This window comes from Phodopus roborovskii, unplaced genomic scaffold (genome assembly GCF_943737965.1).
Source record: "Phodopus roborovskii unplaced genomic scaffold, PHOROB, whole genome shotgun sequence".
In the NCBI taxonomy this organism is placed as follows: domain Eukaryota; kingdom Metazoa; phylum Chordata; class Mammalia; order Rodentia; family Cricetidae; genus Phodopus; species Phodopus roborovskii.
The window spans coordinates 19,126,550-19,150,655 of record NW_026126413.1 but is presented as its reverse complement, the minus strand read 5'-3'; the positions used below and the strand labels follow the sequence as shown (position 1 = coordinate 19,150,655).

At 42.6% G+C, this 24,106-nt stretch overlaps 1 protein-coding gene across 1 annotated transcript in view; it reads left to right on the top strand.

The window, feature by feature from the left end:
• Zswim6 (zinc finger SWIM-type containing 6) overlaps positions 1 to 24,106 on the top strand; it is a 154,037-nt gene that overhangs the window by 77,127 nt on the left and 52,804 nt on the right. Inside the window, exon 2 of the mRNA XM_051182902.1 lies at positions 20,196 to 20,552. Within this exon, the coding sequence (XP_051038859.1) occupies positions 20,196 to 20,552 (357 nt within the window). The remainder of the gene's footprint in view (positions 1 to 20,195; positions 20,553 to 24,106) is intronic.

Genomic DNA, 24,106 nt, shown 5'->3' with positions numbered 1-24,106 from the left:
AACAACAACCCCCACCCTCAAGCTTTTTGTAGCCTGGTGGAAAGACTTGGTGTGGTGACTAGAGGTTTTAAAAAGCCGCTTCTCGCTGTGCAGTACACCACCCACACAGTTCATACGGCATGTCTGCAGTAGGAGAGGCATGGAAGTGCCTTATGATTGCTGCTTTTCTTATTACATGGGTCGTCTATGTTGCTTACTGCTTTTTCTTGGCTGTTTAACAGTGTTTTAGTGCTCGGCCATATTATTTACCCAGTGAACTGTTGGGATATTTGAGCTAGTGTTTCCAGTTTGGTGAACTCCTGGAATGGTGCTGAAGCATTGTGGTTGTATCTTGGTCTCTGTGTACACATACTTCAGAGTCAAGTACACATACCAGGAATAGGATTCAGGGCATGTAGTAGAATGCATAGCATTAACTTGGCTCGATATGGATAAACTATTTTTTATTCATTGTTCTAATTTAAGAGGATGTGTGGCAGGTTATCCAATGTTTGGTTTGAAATCCGTTCTGAGGATATTTCATATACCCGATACAGAATTTAATGTCCATCTTGCCCAGAGTCCTGGTCATTACTCTGCTACCTGGAATCTGGAATAGATGTTGACAAACCTGGGAACTAGCAAGGAAAGGAGAGGGTGACAGAGACCAGAAACTATGCTACTGTTTTGTTCAATGCTGGGGGGAAATGACAAAAAAAAAAAAAAAAAAAAAAAGCTGGTATATATTAGGGATACAAAAAGCTGAGTGGTTTTTAAAACATTGTACTCACATTTGGAAGTGTAATTCTATTTTAATCTCTCTCCTAATGGGAGAAGAAAGATGACTGATTTGGTAGGGTAATCTTGTTTGAAAATTGACAACTCTCTGGCTCAAGGCCCAGATTTCTTTTCAGATTTTTTGCAAAATAGAAAAATTCAGTCTCTTATATATGCTGCTCACTGGTGTAAGGGAGGGTGGGGGGAAGGAGATAAATTTAAAAAAAAAAAAAAAAAAAAGGAGAGAGAAAGTTGTTGAGCTTAGGGCCAAGAACAGTATAGCACTAGGGAAGGATTAGGAAGGAGTTGATTCACCCCCTCTGATATCCTCAGGCAGGAGAAAGATAATCATGGATATTACATTCAGCAGCTGGATGCTTACCATAAGGGGCAACTTTCAGCTTCCTCTTTCTTGGCCCCTAAGTTCATCGGAAAAGAGAAGAACTTAAGAAGCTTTTAAAAATACCTTTTCCAAGTAGATCTCAGCATATAAAGGGTGCTTGAAGGTGCTTTTCCCATCTAAAACATGTCCCGACACAAATGCTGGGAGTGTTCAGGCCCAAAGCTGTGCTGCGTGAGTGAATGGGAAGTTTCTTATTGTATTCAGTTCAATTCAGTGAACATTTAATGCATGCCAGCCATGTGCCTGGTCCTGGTAGGTACTGAGGACACAAAGATGAATGAGACAGCGTACTGTCCACTGAAACAGACAGGCACATGAACAATTCTCCATAGTGTTTGTGCTAACAGTGCTAAGAATAATGTGCAAAAAAGACTGGTGCATAGAAGAGAATAAGTACTTTTGTGTGTGGAGAAGGGGCAATGGACTTGTAGGTAACAGGGGCCTCCCACTATTCGAGGACGGGCTAGAGAGAGGCCATGCACGGGGCTAGGACTTACAGAAGGGGAATACTTGGCAGAGGAATTAGGGAATTAAGAGGCCATATTAGAAATTGAAATTGATTGAAGCCCGCTTTGACTAGAGATACTACAATAATTTGAGAAAAATCACAACACCAATAAGAATAGAGGTATAGACAGGATATTTTGACATCTTCCATTTGAAATGCCACGTGCACAGAAGCACTCTGGGAACTCACTAAACCCTAACCTCTGACACTGGTCCCCTGTGCCTGGCACATCTGACTCATTTTCCTTCCATAAAGCCTACGCGGGGTGGAATGGGGATAGATGCTTGAGACTTGTGAATGCGTGGCCTAAATGTTTCTCATTTGTATAGTTTGTTAAAAAAGAACAAATTATCACTACACCCAAGAGTGAGCATGGAGTGGGTGCTGAACACGTCTTGGTTAAGTTTGTGTGTGCATTCCTTTGAATGATGCATATTTGAGCTTCGTAACCATTTGATTGTTGTTGCTAAATATTTACAGGACTCCCAAAATGGTGGGCAGACCTTCCCCTGACCACTGGGAAGGGAGCAAGTGCAGGCTAACACCTAGCATTCCTGGGAGAACTGTGCTACAGGACTGTTTGCTGCTGGCCATTTTGGGAAAACTTGTGTGTATTTCTTAAGGCCATCTGTAATTGTGTTTATTGCACTGAAGTTTGTTTCTTTAAGGGCAGTGTGGTTTCAAGCAGTCTGTTTCCAGGCTCCGTGGCGCTCTGTTACTCTTCAGTGTTCCCTGCTCCCGAAGGCTGACCATCCGGCTAGCACAGTTGTTTTCACTGTATCAGTAAGGACGGCGTTGGCTCATGAGGGTGCAGGCTGCTTACAGCCCCACGGCACAGGTGCTTCGTGTCTTTGACTCCCGCGCAGGGCGAACCTGAGCTTCCTCAGTCCTTTGAGAAAGGAAGGAGACCCATGGTAGGAATGTCTTAGATCCAGGAAGTCAGGTACAAACATTGGAGTGATTTACAGTCCCAGTCTGCATTTGTTGCTGCTTACATTTCAGGAGATCTATAGAAAGTGCTAGAACTCTTTCAGAATTGTTGCTTCGTTTGCCTTTTGGCACATTGATCCTAGGCAGCGATCCTAGTCCCACGCAGACTTTGTTCTAAGTTCCCGCGCTGCATACACGCGTGCATGTACGGGTGCATGTGGGATGAGGTCAGGGGACGACCTGGGGTGTCAGTCCTTACATTGTGTTTTAGGGTTCCTGTTGACAACTCTTATACAGAAAACGTTTAATTGGGGTGTCTTGCTTACAGTTTCAGAGGTCCAGTCATTATCATCACGGTGGGGAGCATGGTGGCGTGCAGCTGTGCAGGCAGACGTGGTGCTGGAGAAGTAGCTGAGGGTCCTACGTCTTGCAGGCATCAGGACATTGACGGAGACACAAGGCAGTGTCCTGAGCATAGGAAACCTCACAGCCTCCCACCACAGTGACACAGGTCCTCCAACAAGGCTACATCCACTCTAAGCCACGCCTCCTAAGAGTGCCAGGCCCTAGGAGACTGTGAAGGCCTCTTACACTCAGACTACCACATGTTGCATCTACCTTTTGGTTTGAGCCGGGGTCTCCCTGACCTGGAACTTGGCTCTGTAGGCCAGGCCAGCTTGTCTGTGCTTACCTTCTTTACCATTTCCTGGATTGCATGCACATGCTTTCTTGCCCAGCTTTTTAGGTGGGTTCGGGAATCCCAATCCAACTCCTCATACTCGTGGGACAAGCCCTGACTTCGACACTTAAGAATATTGGTTAAGTGTTCTGAAGGGGGTCTGCCCATTTGAGTTATCCAACCCTCTCGTGTTAAATTGAATCACATTTTTTGTTTCCTCTTTTATATTTTTTTGGAAAGCACACAGTAGAAATTAGGTTCGTATACTTCTGATTATGTCAGGGGGTGTAAATGATACTAAGAAGATTTCTTGTTGTGTCCATTACTGATGCCAGGATTTTTCACTGTAGTTACTACATTTTGCTTTTCATGGTTTCCTTAAAGTCCTTTAAAAAAAAAAAGTTATATATAACATGACATTATGAAGTATATGTATGTTGTGGAATTACTCAAGCTGGTATTATCTCACATAGTTGTTTTGTAGGAAAATACATATGCTTTCATAGTAATTTTTAAGAATATTTATACTTCAATAGAAGGGTCCAGCCACACTCAAGTAAAGGGACAAATTAAGTTTATCTGTCAGTGGGAGGATTGACAAAGTCTTTGCGGATGTGTGCTGCAATCGCAAGTTGCTCCCAGATAACTTGGAGAGGAAATACTGTGAAGCGATGCACGTGCTCTGTTTCTCTGTACAGTAATGCTGTCATCACTGCGTTGGCGCCCTTCCGGTCTGCCCCCTCAGCCCTTTGCCCAGTTAGCCATTGTTTTCGTAAGGAAGATAATGTCCATGCTCCCCGTTCAGTCATCCAATAATTTATTTATACCAGTATGGACCCATAGGTTACTTAACCCTTTGATTTAAAATATACTATTGTTGCTGTTCTCCTTCTTAAGTAGTTGTGGCTTGGTCATTGGGGACTTTTCCATGTTTTACCAGTTTTCTAAAGTTTTAAAATAACTTCATTTTTGGTAGTAGGTTTTTTTTTTTTTTTTTTTAATTTGTACCTGCATTTTCTCTAAAAAGCTTTGGTGTCTTGAAAAATAATATTTAGAAACTGGGGTGATTTTGGTATTGTCTTGTTTTATATTATGGTATTTGTCATGAAGGAAATATGTATGTATGTATGTATCTATCTATCTATCTTCAAAGTCACCTTTTCTGCTATCCAAAACCAAAAAAGGAGATCGGCTTTTGTGGCAGGTAAACATTATTTTCATCTTAGCACAGACAGGAGTAGTGAATTAGCCATGTTACTGCATCATCAGACACTTCTAATAATGGAGGTGAGTTTAGAATTTGTCCTTTTGAGATTGTTGCATTCTTGTGGAAAATTTGAAAAGTAGTCACTTTACCTATTTGGGACACAAAGCAAGAACAAAGGATAGGGTCCCTGAAGCCTCCAAGCTAAATTCACCAATAACCCCCAGTGAGGTCTTAGGCCTTAACTCTGAATCAAACAGGCTTTGACTCACTGTTACTCTTCATTGACATACAAGTGTTGGTTAGCTGGTTTCTAAGTATCTAAAAGATTTAAGTCAGTGATTGAACCAGAGGGTTCCCAGCAATAAGAAAGAGGGGTTTACAATACAGGTGACTTCTCTGTGAGGAAGGGGAAAGCAGAGACTGGCACTTGTCCCAGGAGTGACCCAGGACTTAGTCCTTAAATTTTTTCTACCCCCTCTTCTACAAAGTGCCCTGAGCTTAGGTGTAGGAGTGTCGTCTGTAAGTATCATTGGGAATGGGCTCTACAACTCTGCAGCTTGATAGGTTGTGGTTCTTTGTAATGGTCTTGTTTTGTAGTTTCTTTGAGGGGTGAGGACTACACTCATCCATGGACAAAAAAATATGGAGAAAGTAGTTAGAAAATATGCTGCTTTAATAAATTGATGATTGTGTGCTGTTCTTCAGGATCCTTGGCTTTGCTGGTACAGAGTAGTTAGCTAGGTTTCCATACCAGGCACAGTTTTCCTATTGTTGACCAGGGAATCTGATCAAAGACTTGTTGAATACCACCAAGGTATGTGCACCCTTAGCTTAAGTGTGGTCTGAGGGGGAGATTGGAGAAGGAGGGGCCAGGGAGGCTCAAGAGGTAGAGCTGAGGGATGAGAGGGAGCTCTTTAGCGGCATAAATACAGAAGGAGAGTGGAGAGTAAAGTAGCAATGTTTGAAAAGCTGTAAGAATCATCCTAGTTAGTATGTGGGACAATGAAAACCTATAATACATGTAATTCTATGTATAAATATACATACACAGTTTAAACAAACTTACCAACTGGGCTGCCTATATGGCCTTCAGGAGATAGAGATCTCTCAGCAAAACCCTCTTTTTGTCAGGGCTATCCAAGAGACTGCCCAAACATCCCAGACATACAGTGCCTACTGTTGTCCCCTCGAGTTGGAAGGTACTTCCCTTTGCTGAAGACACCATGTACTTCAGAAACAGGGCCAGAGGCCTCTGAGCTGGAGCTGACCTAACTGCCTTCTTCAGGACATGCTTTCATGAAATAGATGCCATGCAGACTTCCAAAGAAGGAAGCAACCAACCAACAGTCAACCCTGCCCAGATAAAGTGCCCATGAAGCAGAAATAAAGTTTAAGCCCTGCTTCACTCTATTGAGCTAGGGGAGTGTTGGTCCATGGCATAAGAGTTTCAGTACTGTGATGAGAGTTCGTGGGTTTTTTTTGTTTTTGTTTTTGTTTTGTTTTGTTTTTTGTTTGTTTGTTTGTTTGTTTGTTTTTCTCCCATTTTCCTCGCTTATTCAGGCTAAAACCTTGGTTCTTCTGAATTACCAAGAGCACAGAATACTGCTGTTAAACATCAGGAAAAATCAGATCCTCATTTAATCTGATTGTACTAGCATGGTTTTTCCTTCAGGAATAAACCTGTTGATTCTAGTTTTCTGTCTTAAAATTTATATAATAGATATACTGTCACGTTAGGCTAGGATTCATTTCACTCCTTCTATTGGAGATGAGAGCTTTTGTAATGCTGCATCCCTTCCTGCCTTAGAAGATGCAGGTCAGTTTCTCCCTCAAGTACAAGGGCACATACTCTGCTGTGAAGAAACATCCTTGAGGTAACATACTTGATTCTAATTATATGGGCATTGGTCTGCTTCCCTCAAAGCTTCAGAACCTGCAAGCTGCCCTTCTAGTTTAGTTTTCAGGTAAATTTTTGCTTTTAGCTCAGACGTTGAATGCATAGCCAAGTGCATTTAAATGGTAGGCAATTAAAGCCACCTTTTAAAACAGCAATTTTAACTGATTAGTTACCAAGTACCTTTTGATTGCTCTCACGGTTTTTGAAATATATTTTGTCTGCATGTAGTTGGCATTTCATTTTAGTTTTATGATGAAATAGGACGGCAATTAATCATACACAGTATAGCAGTTACTTCTATGACTTCTCTTCATGTTGGGAATGTTTTCTAGAATTATTTTTGTCTCATCTGATACCCTCTTACAGATTCTCAACAGTGGGATATAGTCTCTCTGAGCTGGTATGTCTGTCAGGTTTTCTGTTTCTGACCCCCCCCCCCCAAAAAAAAAAAAAAAAAAAAAAAAAAAAAAAAAACCTGAGAAAATCAACTGAAAGAAGGAACTGTTTATTTTGGGCTCTGGTTCCGTCCATGCCCACTTGGCTGTGTTACTCATGGCCCTATGGTGAGGCAGGCCGGAAGACCGTGATGGAGAACAAGCGGCTAAGAGTAGGAGGACGGAGGAGAGAGCGGATGAGGGGCTGTAGGTAAGGGTTAGGGGATACTAAAATCCAAAGCATAGGAGGTAGGGTAAATGTACTTCTGCCATGCAGGAATTTGAATATACCAGGTACCATTGTCAAAAGCCTGGGTTTTTAACCATGTTTTCTGAATGAATATATATATATATATATATGGTTTTGACATTTTTAGGATCTAAAAATTTAAGATTTTGAGAGTCTTTAATTGCCTTAACCATGTAATAGACCTCTGAAATGTTCTAGAGTTTTATACGTAGTCTGGGAGAAGGACATCTATTGCTCCATTACCTATGACCTCATTGCCACATGCCCTCCCCAACGAAGAAGGCATAACCCCTTTAGTTTCCGGTTGCAGGTATGAAAGTAAAATGAAAGGTAGGAAATCCAGCAGCTGATTACAGCAGGTCTAGGGTCAGCGCTCCTTCTCATTGCAGGGTCATTGCTGAGACACAGATTTTGATTCTGAAATGTAAGCCACGGTATACATAATTGACACTTAATTACTATTTGCACGTCTTGTTAAAAGTGGGCAGTACTAAATATTCTATAATCATGACTTTCTTAAAGTGTGCAAACATGAAATCATTCATAAATAGCTTTACTTAACAGTGATTTGATTTTGAAAAGAAAGTTCTAGTAAGATCTGGGACTAATGGCTGATTTTTTCTGAATTATCAGCAGTATTCCACCAGTGTACTCTCTTAATGCTAAAATAGAATATATCTACTCATTTACATAACACTTGATTTTCAGAAGAAATAAAGCAAATTCTTATATACAGTAGTGTGTAGTAGTGTTGCCATTTTTGAGATTTTGAAATAGTCACAGTAAGAAATCTTGGTAACTACTCCATCATGTCATGTTTCCTGGATAAGGCTTGTAAATAATTTTTTTTTCATATTTTTTTTTCTTTTCAGTTCCCTACAATGGAGCAATCTGACTTACTGGTTTTCACTTAACCTGTTATTAAATTGAAATTTTGGAGTTGGACAAATGGCTCAGCAGTTAAGGGTATAAGATGCTCTTTTGGAAGATCTGACTTTGGCTCCCACATCAGGTGGCCCACAGCCCCTTGCAACTCTAGCTTCGGGATTCACTGCCATCTTCTGGCATCTGGGCATGACATGCACAAACCCAAACAGACACATGCATAAACATAATATCTGATTTGTTTGCAAATACTGGTTGTGTATGGTATGGCAAGTGCTATTTTTTGATGCTTCATCTGATTGTTTTTGAGATAGGGTATCATGTAGCCGGGGCTGGCTTCACACTGTGTAGTAGAAGATGACCGTCAGCATCTGATTCCCCTGTCTGCAACTCTCAAATCTGGGGTTGTTACCACCATGCCAGCTATTACAGCTACTTTAACTGCCACCTGAATGTTCACTTTAGCTGACCATGGTCAGGACGCTTTTCCATCTTAGACTTTTAAACAACCCCCCCCCCCCCCCCCCCCGCAAAGTCATATTGAGCCATAAGGACAGCTTTGCTTTTAAGGATTTGCATATAAAATACTGTAAATGCCTTTCTTGACCATTGTGGATAATGGATGTATGGTAGTCTGGTTTACCAATAATGATTGATAATTCTATTTGAGAATATGCTACGTGAACCCTTGACTATCTTTAGTGCAAATAATGATAGCACTGATGCATTTTGTCATTGAAAGATGGTCTGTTTTCAACAACAAACTTACCTTTGCCAATAATAATTGATTACTTCATGGTAGAAGGGGGGTTTATTGATGAGGCATCTCTAGCACTTAAGACCCAGGTCCTAGGCTTGGGTGTGGGCTTGAACTCCTGGTTCATGTGAGTTTATGATTTGTGAACTCTCAGCTGAGCCCGATAGCTCTCTTTAGCAGCTCGTCCTGAGCTTGTTCCACATTCATAGGTACAGCTCTAGATCTATACTGTCCCCACTTCTCTAGAGAGTTCCTTATCAGTGTTGAATAAGAATCTCTTTGTTGCAGAAGTCCTTGGACCCATTAACATTGCAGGGTGCTTTCTGAATCCCTTACTAAGGGAGCAAGTGAGACTGTGTTCAAACCTATCCGGCCTTGGAAATGCCTTCTTACTCCTAGCACACATAAACGGCATGGAAAATAGAGATATACACTAAAACGATGTCCCTGAATTTAGCTCCAGTCTAATTCCTTAAGCTGTCATTGTCCAGTGATCCAGTGACTTCTTAGAATGGGAATCTTTATGCTGTCCACAAATACATCTCTCGGAGACTTGGAATTTGCCTGTTACCAAATGGTTGGTCACGGGCGTGGCTGTTAGTGGCATCATCACACATGTTCATGATGCTATAGTAAGAGATAAGAGAAAAAGGATGCAGCGTCTTAGTTCTGCAGGTAGTCAAGGTGACCCATGGGTTCATTCCATCCTTAATGGGATATTGAAAGAATGCTATTGTATTATTTATGCAATATTTTAGGTGTCTTGTGTGGATGTGTATTCATGAGAGCTACCTTGGGTACAAAAACACACACACACACACCATGCTTTTATCTCAGCTGTTTAAAAACTGATGGCTAAAAATTATTTATGTAAAAATCACTATGTACTTGATTTTATGTTTTCATACAAAGCTTAAAAATTGCCAGTGAAACACGTGACTGCTGCTTTTGCAGGATTTATCCTTTGTCCCTTTCTTTGAGGAAAAGTTGTCATTTAAGGTGACTGTTAGCCACCAGAGCCATCAGAGGTCGTGTGCCATTTAAATGTGTGTGACATCTGCCTGTTGTGGGTATTACACCATTTCTGCCACTTACCTCTGCCTATGTAGTGCATAGAAACCATCTTAATAATGTGTTTCTCGTGTGAAGAGGAGGGAACAAGAAGTCCGAAGCTCCTGGGGCTCAGATTAGACAGCAGTGGAAATCAAGGGCTCCTCCGTCTATCTTTGCCTCCTTTGCCCGCCATCCATGTGGCCCACCTTCTCTGGGCCATTGCTAAGCCCTAAAGGTAAGCCTCACTCAGGGTTACGAGAGCCCCTGAGAAAGATGCATGTGACGTCATCCCCAGGCTCCCAGAACATGTTCTGGAAATCACTTGTATGTCAAATTCTTCATTCAGAAATATCTTGAACACTTTTTTCCTTATGAATGAATATGTAGAAGTTTTCCCATACCTACTAAGATACGGTACACTGTGGTTGGGAGTGCCTTTGTAGTTTTATCCATGTATTGAACAGATGTTCTGTTTCAGCTTCTCCTTTATCACTGTGCATAGTATGAAACATCCTATACCCACGGCATAACTGTATTCACCTCACTGGTCCTGCGGACACCACACAGAGTAGAAGTGGCTTCCTTCCCTACTGTGTCCCTGCTGGCAGGGGCAGACACTAACTCAAGTCCCGCAGAAGCTAGTGCTCCTGGTGTCTTCAGGTAGAGGAGGGGTTCTGGTTGGTCAGGACAAATGATTGTGAACACAAGGCTGTGGTCACTGTTTGATGACAACCATGAATCTTTTAACTGTAACATCCAATTTTTTTATTGGTCTACAACTCAATTACAGGACATATTTGAACTGTAAAAATACTTGCATTCCTCATAAAAAGCCCCAAGATTAGGGATGAAAGGGCACCTTATATTTTAGTAGGAAGAAAAAAGTAACATACTTACTGAAGTCGAAAGTTATTCAGAGTAAGAATCCCCTTTCTCCTTGTTTGAAACAGATCACATTGTAAGGATGTGCCATAAAAACGCAAAAAGGACAAATAGGGTGTTTATGGAGTCTGTTCGCTAGGCGTGAATCACTATAGTAGACAGTCTGTGTCTGTCTGTCTGTCTAGTAGAATTGTGTGTGTTCCTGGGAGCATTGGTGTTTCTAGCAGCAAGTGTGCTCCCTGGCATATGTTGAAAATGCCGAGCTTTCCAGAACATGTGACCCTGTATGACGGTAATGATGGCAACAGGCATTCCGCAAGAATGCGTGTTTTACATATGTGTCAGCTCTCATTTCACCCCTAGAGCCGGCACACGCTGCCTTCCCATCTTGTGCTGCGAACGATGGGAGGACAGGTGACTTTCCTGAGGTCCTTGAGGCAGGCACCAGAGCTGGGAGGAAATGCTGGCACGTTCAGAGGCTCTGCGCGCCTGGCCTGACAAGCTGCTGCTGCTGCACAGCCTCCCTCTGCCTTTTGCATGCCGTGGAGCCTCTGCCTCAGGCAAAAATGTGTTACCAGGAGTTGCTGGTAGTTTTTCATTAGTTGAATTGTTTCTCATATATAAAACCCCTTCAATTATGGGGTATCCCATGGGCATTGTACAACAATCTCTTTGTACAAGTAATGACTGTGATTAATAATGGTCTATTTTTTAAAATTTATATTTAATGAAAGTTTTATTTATGGTGCTATGCTAATAAATATTAACGATTTTACTGATAACGCGGTACTAAAAAATATTATTTCTTACCCTCTTCTTACTACCCCACACCTGATGAAGTGAGAATATTTGGTCACATAATAAGTTACAAATTTGTGTATATGTTTTAAAATGATGTTTTGGTGCTGAGAGTTCTCCAGGTGGTCTTGTGTGTCCTAGCCATGTACTCTACCATGGGCCCACATGCCCAGCCCCCATGCAATTCTTGAATAAAGAATTAGGTATTCTTTATTGTCCCATTGGCTGTGTTTACTCGGGTACTTCGAAGGGGCGAGCCTTGTTTGGGCTGTAATTAGAATCATTCAGGTCAGTAGTTCTGGTTCCTAGCCCAGCAGCGATGAGCATGACTGGGTGTGGGTCAGAGACTCGGGATGTGTGGCCTAGTCATGTCTGTTATTACTAGTTCTCCACATGATTCACGTGCATCCCATTTGAGGACCACCAGCCTGTGTATTTCACATGCCAAGAATGTTCTTGGGTTCTTTCATCTTCCAGACTCTTCTAACCGGTACCTTCTCTGAGAAGGTTCTCTGTGATGTGAACATCGCAGACCTCTGCTGTGTCCAAGCTGCCAGTTCAGTTCTGAGTAAAAGAGAGCTTGTCTTAAAAACAGTTCTCAGTTAATTTAAAGTGCCCTGGGCTGGAGGCCACAGGGTTTACTTTTTTGGTAACTTGGAGGATGTGAGGCAGGCATTGCTTGGAAGAGCCCAGTCAGTTCCTTCACGAGTGTTTTGCCCAGGGCCTACCCCGTTTTAAGAGCTATGGATCGTTGGGCTTCCGATGTGGACACACAATACAGTTTCCAAGAGTCCTAAACCTTAGACATGGCTACATATAATGGGTCTGTGTTTGTTAGTCTCCTGGTCTTCTAGACTCATTTGTGCTTGGGCAGAAAGGTTGCATTTGTGGAAGCCCGTCATTTGGATCACAGAAACTCGTTTCTTCCCATCCTTAAGGGGCACACTTCATTGAGTCTGCTCTGCCACCGCCTCTCCAAGAGCACCCAGTTTCTCTGCAGTGGCCCCACCTGAAAAGGAATCTTAGGCTTGCATTTCATCCCAATGATGAAACTGATGGATAGGGCTGGATGGAGTCTGAGTTAGGTACCAAGCATGGGGGCTCACGCTCAGTTTGAAGTTAGGCCAGAACTACAGATTTTGGGAAACAGGACTTGGCTTGCATCCCTCCCCTTTGGAGTTTCCTCCCACAATCCCCTACCTCTTGGTTTAGTAAACACAACTGTCGTGGTGTTTCCCTCTGCCATTGCTGCTGAGGGTTGCAAGCAAAACAGGAAATGAACAGGTTCAGGTCTTCTGTGGACTCTTAACCTCTGGGTCCTGGGAGGCAAGACAAAGGTGTGCAGATGTGCCCAGAGTTAGTTGTGGTTGGGACAACAAAGGCACTAGTAAACTCCATCTGCACTTGAGACGTTAGGAGACCCAGGAGAGGGCCTAATGAAATGTGCAGGGGCTGTGAAGACTGCAGATGGTTCTGGGACCTGGAGGGGAAGGCTGCAGGGCTGCTCTGTCCTCTTTAGAAGGGCAAAGGCTAGAACTGCTCTACTCGTATTATTAGAAAAGGTTGGCATCAGAGAAAAGATCACATTTACATTGCTAAGCACCTTGAAGAGGAGAATGTCTAACTCCATTTGTTTGTTTGGGTCCCCTACTGCTGCCCAGCTTCTCTGGCTGAGCGCTGGTTGTTGCCCCTCTAATATGAAAAAGTATTTGGTGAGAGGTAGATTACATGCTCCCGGGTGTGTGTGTGTGTGTGTGTGTGTGTGTGTGTGTGTGTGTGTGTGTGTGTGTTAGTGCTTAGTTTCGTTTTATCCCTGTACTTTCCTGCTTAAACTCCCATCTCCTCTTAGTGCTGGTTACTAAGAGCCAAGTTGGTGTGTTTTTTTCTCTTAAGCGTTTGAAGTAACTAATGCCACTCATGGCTAGCACATAGGTGTTCTGATTAACTGGACCTTTGTATGAAATGGTGTAAGAATTCACATTAAGGAGGAAACAAGCCCAGTAATGCACAGAGTGCTGCCGGGAACTCTTGGTTAGGGCTGTCCAGGGCATGCTCTGTAAATTTTTATGTTCTTTATATGGTTGCTGTGTGCTCCACAGTCTGGCCGTTGCATTAATTTGCCATTGTCTTTCTCAAATATTAATGAAGTGTACAAGTGAGTCTGTCTCAAGTACCCAAGCTTTTCCTTTAAAAAAATTATTTTTCAAAAAGATGGAAACTACTTCATTAGCAATTACCAGCAAAATCTCCCAGTGTCTTTCTGTAAGCTGTTTAAGCTTAGTATTAGAAATTAGGGCTAGAGGATTTAATTAGCCAGCGCACAGGATGTAGTCTCTGTAATTTAGGATTTCCCTTTGAGAAAATTCTGTAGTTAAAGAAGGAATATGACATTTTAGATAAGTTGTTTTTTGAGTTGCATTTATTGTCCCCATCTTGGGCCCCTCAGTGCCTGTACTGCTGGTCTGGAGATGCTGTAAGATTTGAATGAGAGCATATTTGTACACTGATCATTGCAATGCAGTCTGTTGGATTGTGTGCAATAGTTTCAAGTTAGGAAAGGTTCACTGTTAGATGGGGTGTAAGGATTACCTCACCTGGTTTACCAGTCATAAATCAGTACTGGTTATGACACATTGAACCAGACTAGAGTGCAAGGTGACAAACAGGTACACTGTTACGAGAGCACTACATGCTAACACTTTTGCATTCTCAGACCTAGCTTTTAAGAAGACAGAAAAAACCCTCTCAACCATGGCCACCCTGCCAGCCATAACATTGTGTGCCTTGCTTCCTGCCTTTAATTTCCCCAGGGGTTCTTTTTATTTAGGAAAGGGGTGAAAGATGTATTTGTGTAAGTACTACACCACGGCTTCTGGTAAATTCTCTAACAAAGAATATGTTACTTGAGCACTTCATGCACTGGGCTGGTATTTTTCTGAAAAGAATGCTACCAAAGGAATGGCTTCAGTCCTGTGTGTTTATTTCATGACTGCCAGTTTACTCTAGCTTAGAAATGTTCCAATGCTTCAGGGTCATAACCGTTTTTTCAGTTAGAACCTCTAGAACTTCTGGTGTGTTTTCAAACTGTTCTTCCATGATGTCACCGGTCTCTGTCCCTTTTGAAACTCAACAACACAACACTTACACCCGAGGACAATCTCTTTCAAGAAAAAACTTTTTTATGGTCAGTGAAGAAAAAAAGTTTTCTTTGCAGAAAACTTCATTTTTGCTAAGACTAAATATATGTGATTTGAATGTGTCCATGTGTGAGAAATCTGCCCCTTTCCTGTTTCTCTGCTGAGTATATTCACTGTTGGTCTCTCACTGTAAGATCCAAGTGCAGGGGCTGGAGAGTTGGCTCAGTAATTACGGGAACTTGCTGCTATTCCAGAGGACCTGAGTTTAGTTCCCGGGACATCCATGTTTGGTGGCTCACAATCACCTGCATCTCTAGCTCCAGGTGATCTGATGCTCTTTCTGGCCTTGTGAGTACCTGCTGACTTACAAGGTGCCCACCCACACATACATACACATACATGAAGATAAGTCTCAAAAAAAAATCCAAATGCAAATAATGTCGTGCAAAGTTCAGTTGAACTGTTTCTTCAAAGCATTATAATGAACCTTTGGGTCACTTATGGAAAATCCCTTAAGGCTTTTGTTTAGGGGGCTTCTAACTGTTGGCCAATACTTTGTGTTTCTGTTTGTTTGTTGTTGATAGAAGCTAGGGTCATCTGATAAGAAGAAGCTGCAACTGAGAAAAACCTCCATAAGATTTGCCTATAGGTAACTTGTGGGGGTGTTTCCTTGATTGATGGTTGATGCCTGTAGGTAACCCTGTGGGGGCCTTTTCCTTGGTTGATGTGTAAAGGTCCTGCCCAGTGTGGGCATTGCCACCTCTGGGCAGGTGGCCATATTGTGTAAAAGAAAAGCTGAGCAAGCCGGCTGGCAAATGTTTACTGTGATCTCCCTCTACTTTCCACCTCCAGACCCCTGCCTGAGTTCCTGCTGGACTTCCTCCAGTCATGGGCTGTGATCTGACAGTTCTTAGATGAAATAAACCCTTTCCTCCTCAAGTGGTTTGTGGTCATGGTGTTTTATCCCAGTAATAGAAATGCTAACTAAGACACCGTGTTTCAAGTTAAAACCTATAAAATAATTGAAATGCATGTTTATTCAGTGATAGTAGTAAGTGCATATTAATAATCGTTCTTTTAAAAAAAAGTCAAAACAAAACTCCTGTAATTCCCAATAAGAATATTTTACTGAAATGAGTGACATTATCTCTGTTTGTGCAAATCTCTTTAATGTCTGCCCTTAGGAAAATCCAGCCCTTTTATTTATCTGTCTCTGTTATGGTAGCCCACATCATGTCAGCCTCTTGAAACTAAATATGCACCAAGGAAAGACTGTGTAAAAGGTCACTAGTGTCTAGGTGTAATTATGAAAGATTTTGTTGTCTTAGAGTCACTTGAGGGTTGGGGGCCGGGGTTAGTATCCTATTCTAAAACTCGCTGCATTAACTTATTTTCAAACATATAGTTAATTTTAAAATGCTCTCCAGAATATCTTTTAGTTTCTCTGCACATGAGATCTCATCAGTGTTAGGGAAGTGGGTGAGGAAGAGCTGAATTGAACAAAGATACAATGACTTCAGTTTTTCTGTCTCGTCCTCAAGTAAGAATGATTCTTCTAGATGATTCTTCTCGTGTTCCCCTTGTCCCTTGCCTCCAAAGACTTTGTGGTTTCTTTTTACTTTTCATGCCCCCTATGAGAGCAACCTCCTCCCCCAAGATTCCAGTAGCTTAGAAAAAGAAAGTGTTGTGGATGAAGGGAGCATGTCCACGCCCCCCTGTTTCTCCAGCTGGGAATGGAAGGAAAGGGAAATAAAATTTAATGAGCACTTTTACTGTGTGCCAGGTGCTTTACACGTGTTATTTCATTTTAATTCCCCAAACAGCCTTGCACCATGTACTAGCACAAATAAAGCGAGGCTCAAAAAGGCTGAGTAATGTGTTCAAGGCACACAGCATCTAAGAAGCAGCACCCGGGCGGGGCCGGTCTATCTGTCCTAAGGCCCGCTTGATGCTGGCTGCCTTACACAGTTTTCCTTCTATTCCTGGGGCCTGAGAATGCAGACTATTAATAGGGTAAGAAAGCAGCTTGCTCTGTGAGTCCCATTCTTCCTGACTAACTTCCTAATAGATTTTGTCTTGTGGAGTCGAACAAACATGTTTAGTTTATTTTAATTTTCATGCATATGTATCATTATACTTAGTTCTTAACCATTTAGCCTGAAGCCATCTTCCCACTTCTCTTGCAAAAGAAGGCTCCTTCCCACTCGCGTGCCAACCATCTTCTTTTGCTGCTACTTCCATGTTTTCCTCCCCAATATTGCTTACACACGCAAACACTTGCACCCCAGATTCTGTGTGTACAAGCTAAAACAGGGCATCTTTGCTTCGGTTAACTCTGGTGAGCTCTAGTTAAATTCATCCATTTTCCTGTAAGTGCCAGGACTTCATTTGTGTCCTTTCTGTATGTGTAACATGTTTCCTTTGGCCATTCTCCTATTGGTGGTCTTGAGTTCCGTTCTGTTTCTTACTGCTGTTGTGACTTCGAGAAACAAACATGGTATGCAAGTGTCTGCTGTGCTATGTTGACTTTTGGTAAGACCCAGAAGTGGTCTAGCTGGGTCATGGTAGTTTGTTTTTGTTGTGTGAAGAACCTCCTTGCTGTCTTCCAGAGTGGCTGCAGCCGTCTACTTTTCACCATCAGTATACAAAGGTTGCTTTTATCCCACAGCTTTGCTAACATTTGTTGCCATGTGTTTTCTCAATGACAGCAGCTCTGACTGGGGTGAGATGGACATTTAAAGAGTTGTAACCCTGCTCCCTGATGGTTAAAGTGATTGAATACGTTTTCACTTACTGCCCTCCCCTGTCATTTCAGTTCAGTAGCCCGCTTACTCACTGATTGTATTTTTGTGGCTCCGTACATATTTTAGCCATTAATTTCTTCTTGCTGGTGGTTACTTTTTTGCTGTGCAGAAGCAACCATTTGGTTTCACAGAGTCCCATTGTTAGTCCTTATCATTAGATTCCTTGTCTTTGCTAAGTCTTGAAGCATTTCCTCAACCTTTTTCAAGGTTTTATAAGTCTTACAGTTAAGATAGGCCTTGACGTGTTTGACTTTGGACTTGACCCAAGGGTATAAAGTGAAGAGAGAATGAAGACGTGTCCAGAAAAGCTGAGACTGGGTGTGCTGTGCGCTCGGATGGAGATGCAGCAGCTCCAGAAGCTCGGTGCAGTCATGGTTTATTCACTGCCGCACGGGATTGAGTTTATTGTACGTGGCTAAGACGTTTACTATGGACACTAAATGAGAAGGTGCCTTAGGTGGTGTGTGGGGGGGGGGGAGGTCTCTGTAGGGCTGCACTCATCAGGAGAAGGAAACTGGTTGATACTGTCTCCATCGCTGGTTTAAGTGAAGGTCAAATTTTTTGTAACATTTTACTTGGGCTAGAAGAAGGGAAGGCTTTGTCCTTTTTCTGAGCCTGACCCAGGGGAGGCTTAGCCAGTCCCGTGCTTCTGAGGTATTGAGGTCCTTGGCATGGTGACGTTCATGTCAGTAATGCACGGATTTCAGGAAGTCAGGATTTCATCCACTCCTCTGTGTGTGTGTGTGTGTGTGTGTGTGTGTGTGTGTGTGTGTGTGTGTGCACATGCGCACACTTGCAGGGTAAGAGGAAATAATTTCATTTCTTTTTCATGTATCTGGTTTGCCAAGTACCATTTGTTATAGAAGCTATCTTTTTTTTTTTTTTTTTTTTCTTCTGTTTTCTGGTGTATATTTTGACACCTACCCCAAATCAGATGGCTGTGGCTGTGTGGGCTTATTTCTGGATCTTCTATTCCATGTGTCTATGTCTTTTCTAGTACCATACCATTTTTGTTGCTTGACTGTAGTGTGACTTCAAGTCAAGTGTAATGATAGCTTCAGATGAAGTAAACGTTCACGTAGAAAGAAAACCCAGGGAAACAAAGTGGACGAAGGGGAAAGAGAGGGGAGAGAAAATGCAGTACTGAAAAACAGCAGGCAGTAAGATGGGATAAAAGTCCTCAGGAATGCTGCGCGTTTAAAGCACAGTGACGAGGGAAGGATGCTAAAAGCAGTAAGAAAGGAAGAGCTAGAGTGGGTTCTTCCCGTGGATCGGAGGTGCAGGTGTGTGCAGCCTGGGGTCTGCTCCGCAGGGCCCGTGCCTTTCCCTTGCTGTGTGCTGGTGTAGAGGAAGTAAAGGGGGGCTCGCCTGCTGTCTGTCAGAGCTGTCTCCAGGGCACCAGCTTCCTCAGGCGTGGACTAGTGCATTCCTTCCCCACCCACTGCGGCTGTGCTGTTTGGGTTCTCTTTCCCTGTATTGCTGCTTGAATGTAGTATTTTGTCTGTCTTTCCTTCCTGATCTCCTTTTGTCTATTTGTTTTAGTTTCTTGGCGATGCTTTCTGTGTGTTTTCTATTTAATCCAAAGACTTCATTCATTAGGAGTTCTGAAAAGGTAGTCCCCTCCTGTGCTTGGTCTACTCACTGACCCCAGCCTGAAGGCTCTCTGGTTACTCTGGGTTGATAAGCATGGCTCCCTGCCATTGAGGGTGTACCTGTCTGCCTCCCCCCCCCCCCCCCCCCCCGTCTTCGTCTGTCTGAACCAAGCCTCTGAGGCCGGCGTATTTTGGCCTGTCAGACTCCAGCCATCATTTCCCACCTCAGCTCCACAGGGCTATGCCTCATTCTGCGCCCATGGCAGATTGAAGGCGGGCTCCATGACTTGTGATTGTTCCCTGTCATGGGGCCTTCAGGGTAGCTCAGTAATAAACAGTGAATCCTTTTTCAGATTAGTGCCCCTGCCCTCTTAGTCATATACAGTGACAATATGGACTCTGCTATGGCTGCAGGAGCCACTGTCTCACAAGGCATGATGCAGCTGAATTGGAGGCTCCTGTGGTCCAGGTGTTTGTCCTTGCTCTAGGGCCTTCCAGTCTTTTCTCTGTTGCTGCCTGGTTTGCCTTTCAAATAAGTCCTCTCCCCCCCATCCCCCCGTACTCAGCTGGAGTTACTGGTGTTTTGTCTGTGTCTTGGGTCAATCCTCAGCCCATGCTAACTGTTTTACACCCCACCATTGTGACTTTCTGAAGCCCTTCCGTGTCCCTTTGAATAGAACCCGTGCTTACACTGACTTCGTTTTACCACAGGGTCTTACTGTGGACTGGAGTTTGCTGGGTAGACCAGGCTGGCCTTGAACTTAGAAATATCCACCTGCCTCTGCCTCCTTTGTGGGGTGCTGGTGGTAAAGGTGTGTACCACTACCCAGGCCCAATCATACTGCAGAAGGTTATTGTAATTTCTTCAGTTTTACTTACTTGAAAATGCTTCACCAGATGACACAGGATTGGCCTTGTTGCTGTGCTCAGGTCTTATCCTAAGACAGGTAGACAGTAAGGTTGGTCAGAGCCCCAGACAGACAAAAGTCCGTTCTTAGGAAGCTGTCTTACTTCAGTTCACTATGATCACTACGATCAAGGTGTGCTGCTGTCGTTTTCATTTTGGCGTGCGAAGGACCTTTGTCCGCTCATCCCTGCTAGAGAAGTTGGTGCTTGAGAGCGGTGTGGCCATTTCCACCAGTTCCTTTGCGTGCTACCGCCAGCACTAGGACTTCCCTGGTGTCTGAGTGCCGAAGCTGACCTTTGCCATTCTTGTCACCTAGGTTTCCACTTGAGTGGTACAGTGACAGAACCTGCAATACAATCGGAGCCAGAAACCATTTGCAACGTGGCCATCAGCTTTGACCGTTGCAAGATTACCTCAGTGACCTGCAGCTGTGGAAACAAGGACATATTTTATTGTGCCCATGTTGTGGCACTGTCTTTATACCGCATCCGCAAGCCAGATCAGGTCAAACTGCACCTTCCCATCTCAGAGACTCTCTTCCAGATGAGCAGAGATCAGCTGCAGAAGTTCGTTCAGTATTTGATCACAGTGCACCACACTGAAGTCTTGCCAACTGCTCAAAAGCTGGCCGATGAAATTCTTTCCCAGAACTCAGAAATCAACCAAGTTCATGGTGAGTATGACAGATGATGTCAGTTTTCTCTGGATTATTTTTCATTTATCAGTTCAATTATGCAGAAAATGAATTAAGTGTGAGAAATAAGTCATCAGTAATGTTCTTTGATAGAGAGATTAGTTTAGCTTTGTTTGCTACAGCATTCCTTTAAAGGATTTCATGCTAGAGAAGCCCCTTTTGGGGGAGAGCTAGGTAAGGTGGTGTTGTTAGGGGACTCAGGCTTGTCCCTCCTCTGCCTCCCACCTCCCCTGGGAGGACTTGTATGCCATACCAAACCTGGAGGAACAAGCTTTCTGTACTCAGAAAAAACTCCCTTTTTAAAAAGTTGGTTCTTACACTTTGTTTAATTTAGTAACATTGCATCTAAAGTACTTATTACACAAAACACTTGTCATCCAATTTATACTTTTTAGCACATGAAAGTGTACATTTCACTTGAAAATAACTCTCTAGTGCAGATAGTTTATGTGGCACCTTATAAAAGAAAATAAACTTTAGAAAACTATTATAACTTATTTAGAGTTTATGATATATGTAGCTTTAATTAAAACACACACACACACAGTTTTTCTTTGAAAGGAACCCTAAAGAATTATGGAACTGTTCAGAATGTGAATAATACTAGATAGGGGGGATGGCTCATTCACTTAAAGCGCTTACCTTTCAAGCAAAAGACGCGAGTTTCATTTCCAGAGTCCATGTTTAAAAAGCCAGGTATGATGGCACACTTGTAGTTGGCAAACACAGGAAGATCTTTTGGGCTTGCTGCCATTTTGTAAGTAATTAAAAGTACATTGAGGTATCACAGTCTTGGCTAAGTAGCACAGGACCCTGATGTTATTAAGATGTTTGTATTTTGTTGTATTTTGAGTTATAGGGCAGGTCATTCTACCTTATTCTTTTAGTTTTGTGGGTTTTTCAAAGTGAGTTTTTTCAACACCATGGAGTGTTGATGGGAAGCACTGTTTTACAGCCGAGATGACCCTCTGTAATGAAGTCAGAATACACTTAACAGACCCAGCAGACCAGCCTGTAGGCCAAGCTGAGGCAGGTCCTCCCCTCCTGACAGGCTCCCCTGATTGGTATTGTAAGCATTTCCTTGGTGGTAGTGGCATTTTTACATCATCATTAGATGCTGGTTTAGCTTGTTTTTTTTTTTTTTTTTTTTTTTTTTTGGCTATTGTACAGTATGATTTCTTTACATCTCACTTAAAGTCTTAACAGTAGAGTTTACCCATGTTGTCTCATGTACCTGTGTTGTCATTTGGATATGTCCCTGTCTAATAGAAATGCATTGTGGCCCTAACAGACACAATTTAAAAAATAAAAAGCAAAATTATTATTACTGCCATTTTCTGATTCATATTAATAAATAGTGATTAAAATATAGTTTATATTGTTAGCTGTCAGATTTATTTTTATATTTTTAATGTTATTAAGTAAAATTCAGTCTGCCTCTTAATGAATCAGTAAGATTTATACTGTTATGATGCATGTCAAATGACAAAAATAACAATAGTTAAATGGTTATGTGTCACTGGTGTAAATTGTGTGTGTGCATGCACGCTCACGTGTTCATGTCTGAGTGTGTGCGTGAATGTCTGTAGGAAGGCAGGCTGTTTCTTCTCCGTCCTTTGGGAAGTCATAGTTTTCATGTGGTGCCTGTTTGACCCCCAGTCACACCAGACTCCCCCTGCAAGTCTGTAGCGACAACATCACTTTGCTTTGGCATACCCTGGGCGTGAGATTGCCACTGTTCATCTGTCCACTCCACTGTTGCTGGGCCTTGTCTACAGTAGAGCTGCCATGAACATTCTTGTAGAAGTCTGCTGGCCCGTGCCATGTCAGAGGCAAATTTGCGCAGTCGCGTTTCCTCTGCCGCTCCCGTGTCAGGCTCTGCGTTGTTTAAGTGGCTGTCATAGGTGTGGGAAGCATTTTCCCTGGAAGAGGCTGACACTGTTAAATGCAGGAGTATGAACAGCTATGTTGCAGAAGTACCTTCTGCGGCCCACAGAAAGCATGTGCATGCCTTCAAGAGCTTCTCAGGTAGGCCCCTGCCCTGCAGTCACCTCTTACCCTTGCTGCCTGAGGAAAATTCAGATCAGCCGAGAGTCATCCCATTTAGGGCAGTGGTTTTCAACCCGTGCGTCACGACCCTGTTTGGTCGAACAGACCTTTCACAAGGGTTACACATCAGACATTTACATTATGATTCATAGCAGGAGCAAAATTAGTTACGAAATAGTAAATAATCTTATGGTTGGGGTCAGCACAGCATGAGGAACTGTATTAAAGGGTTGCGGCGCTAGGGAGGTTGAGGACCACTGATTTAGGACTACTTGTTTTAAAGTGTTCAGTGAACATTCTTTTCCTTAGTTCAGATAACCCATTAAAGTCATTTTGTTCTCTGAGTTTCAGTTTAACCAAGGTCCCATCAACAATTGTGTATTCAATGGATTTATCTTGCTTTGAGGTTAATAGCTCCCTAGGTTTCTCATGTAAAAAGATATTTTTAAGTTCAACCATGTTGAAATTGTGTTCCGAATGAAATATTGTAAACCATGATTGTTTGCAGGAATGTGTCACATGATATTTCTTTGAAAATTTCTAAGATTGGAATAGCAGCAGTGTTTAGGGACACTAGGAAAGACAGTTTGGAATCTCAGAGAACTTCTGTATACGAAGAGCTCTTGAGAGCCGAGAGCCAGCGCTCTACACTACCGGCTGTCTCATGGCGTAATTTGTCACTGGTTTGGGCCTGGAAATGGGCCATTTACACAAGTTGCTTACTGCCTTCCCCTCTAGTGTGATGGTGTTCAAGACAGGTGGGTACAGGCCACACAGCCTTATATGACATGTGGGGAGTGTGTTCTCTGGAGGGCCTAACTTTAATTGTTAGATTAATGATTTAGTAGAGGGTAGTATTCAAAGATTCTTTGAGGATGTGGTCTCACCTGCCTTCAGACGTGTTTTCAAAACAGTACTTGTATGACTTTGTGCTAATATTTTTCATTTGAGAAAAATGCTTTGAACACAAATACTGAGGGTGATTTAATTTTTCTCTAAGGAGAAGAACCACCTTTAACTGGGAGATGCATAGGGCCAATATAGGGTTTAGACTAAATTATTTTAATAAGTTTCATGATGACATGTTCTTTTTGAAAGAATAGTATAATTCAACTTAAAATTAGCAGTTTTGACTATAGTTTTTCTGTTTCTTGCTCCCCCCCCCCCCCAAGAAAGGCTTTGAACTCTATACCTTTGGAGCCTGTCCTGGAACTAGCTTTTGTAGACCAGGCTGGTCTCAAACTCACAGACATCTGCCTGCTTCTGTCTCCCGAGTGCTGGGATTAAAGGGGTGCACCAGCACTGCCTGGCTCTTTTCTTACTTTTTTGCAATATTTATGAAAATATTTTTATCTAATCCATTAAGCATTTTGTTTCATTCATATTCCTTACACAGTAAACTCTGCTTTATACAGTTGTAGTAGTGTGTACATGGTGATTCACAGCCATGGTAAGGCAGTGTGAATACAGACTTTGTCATGATA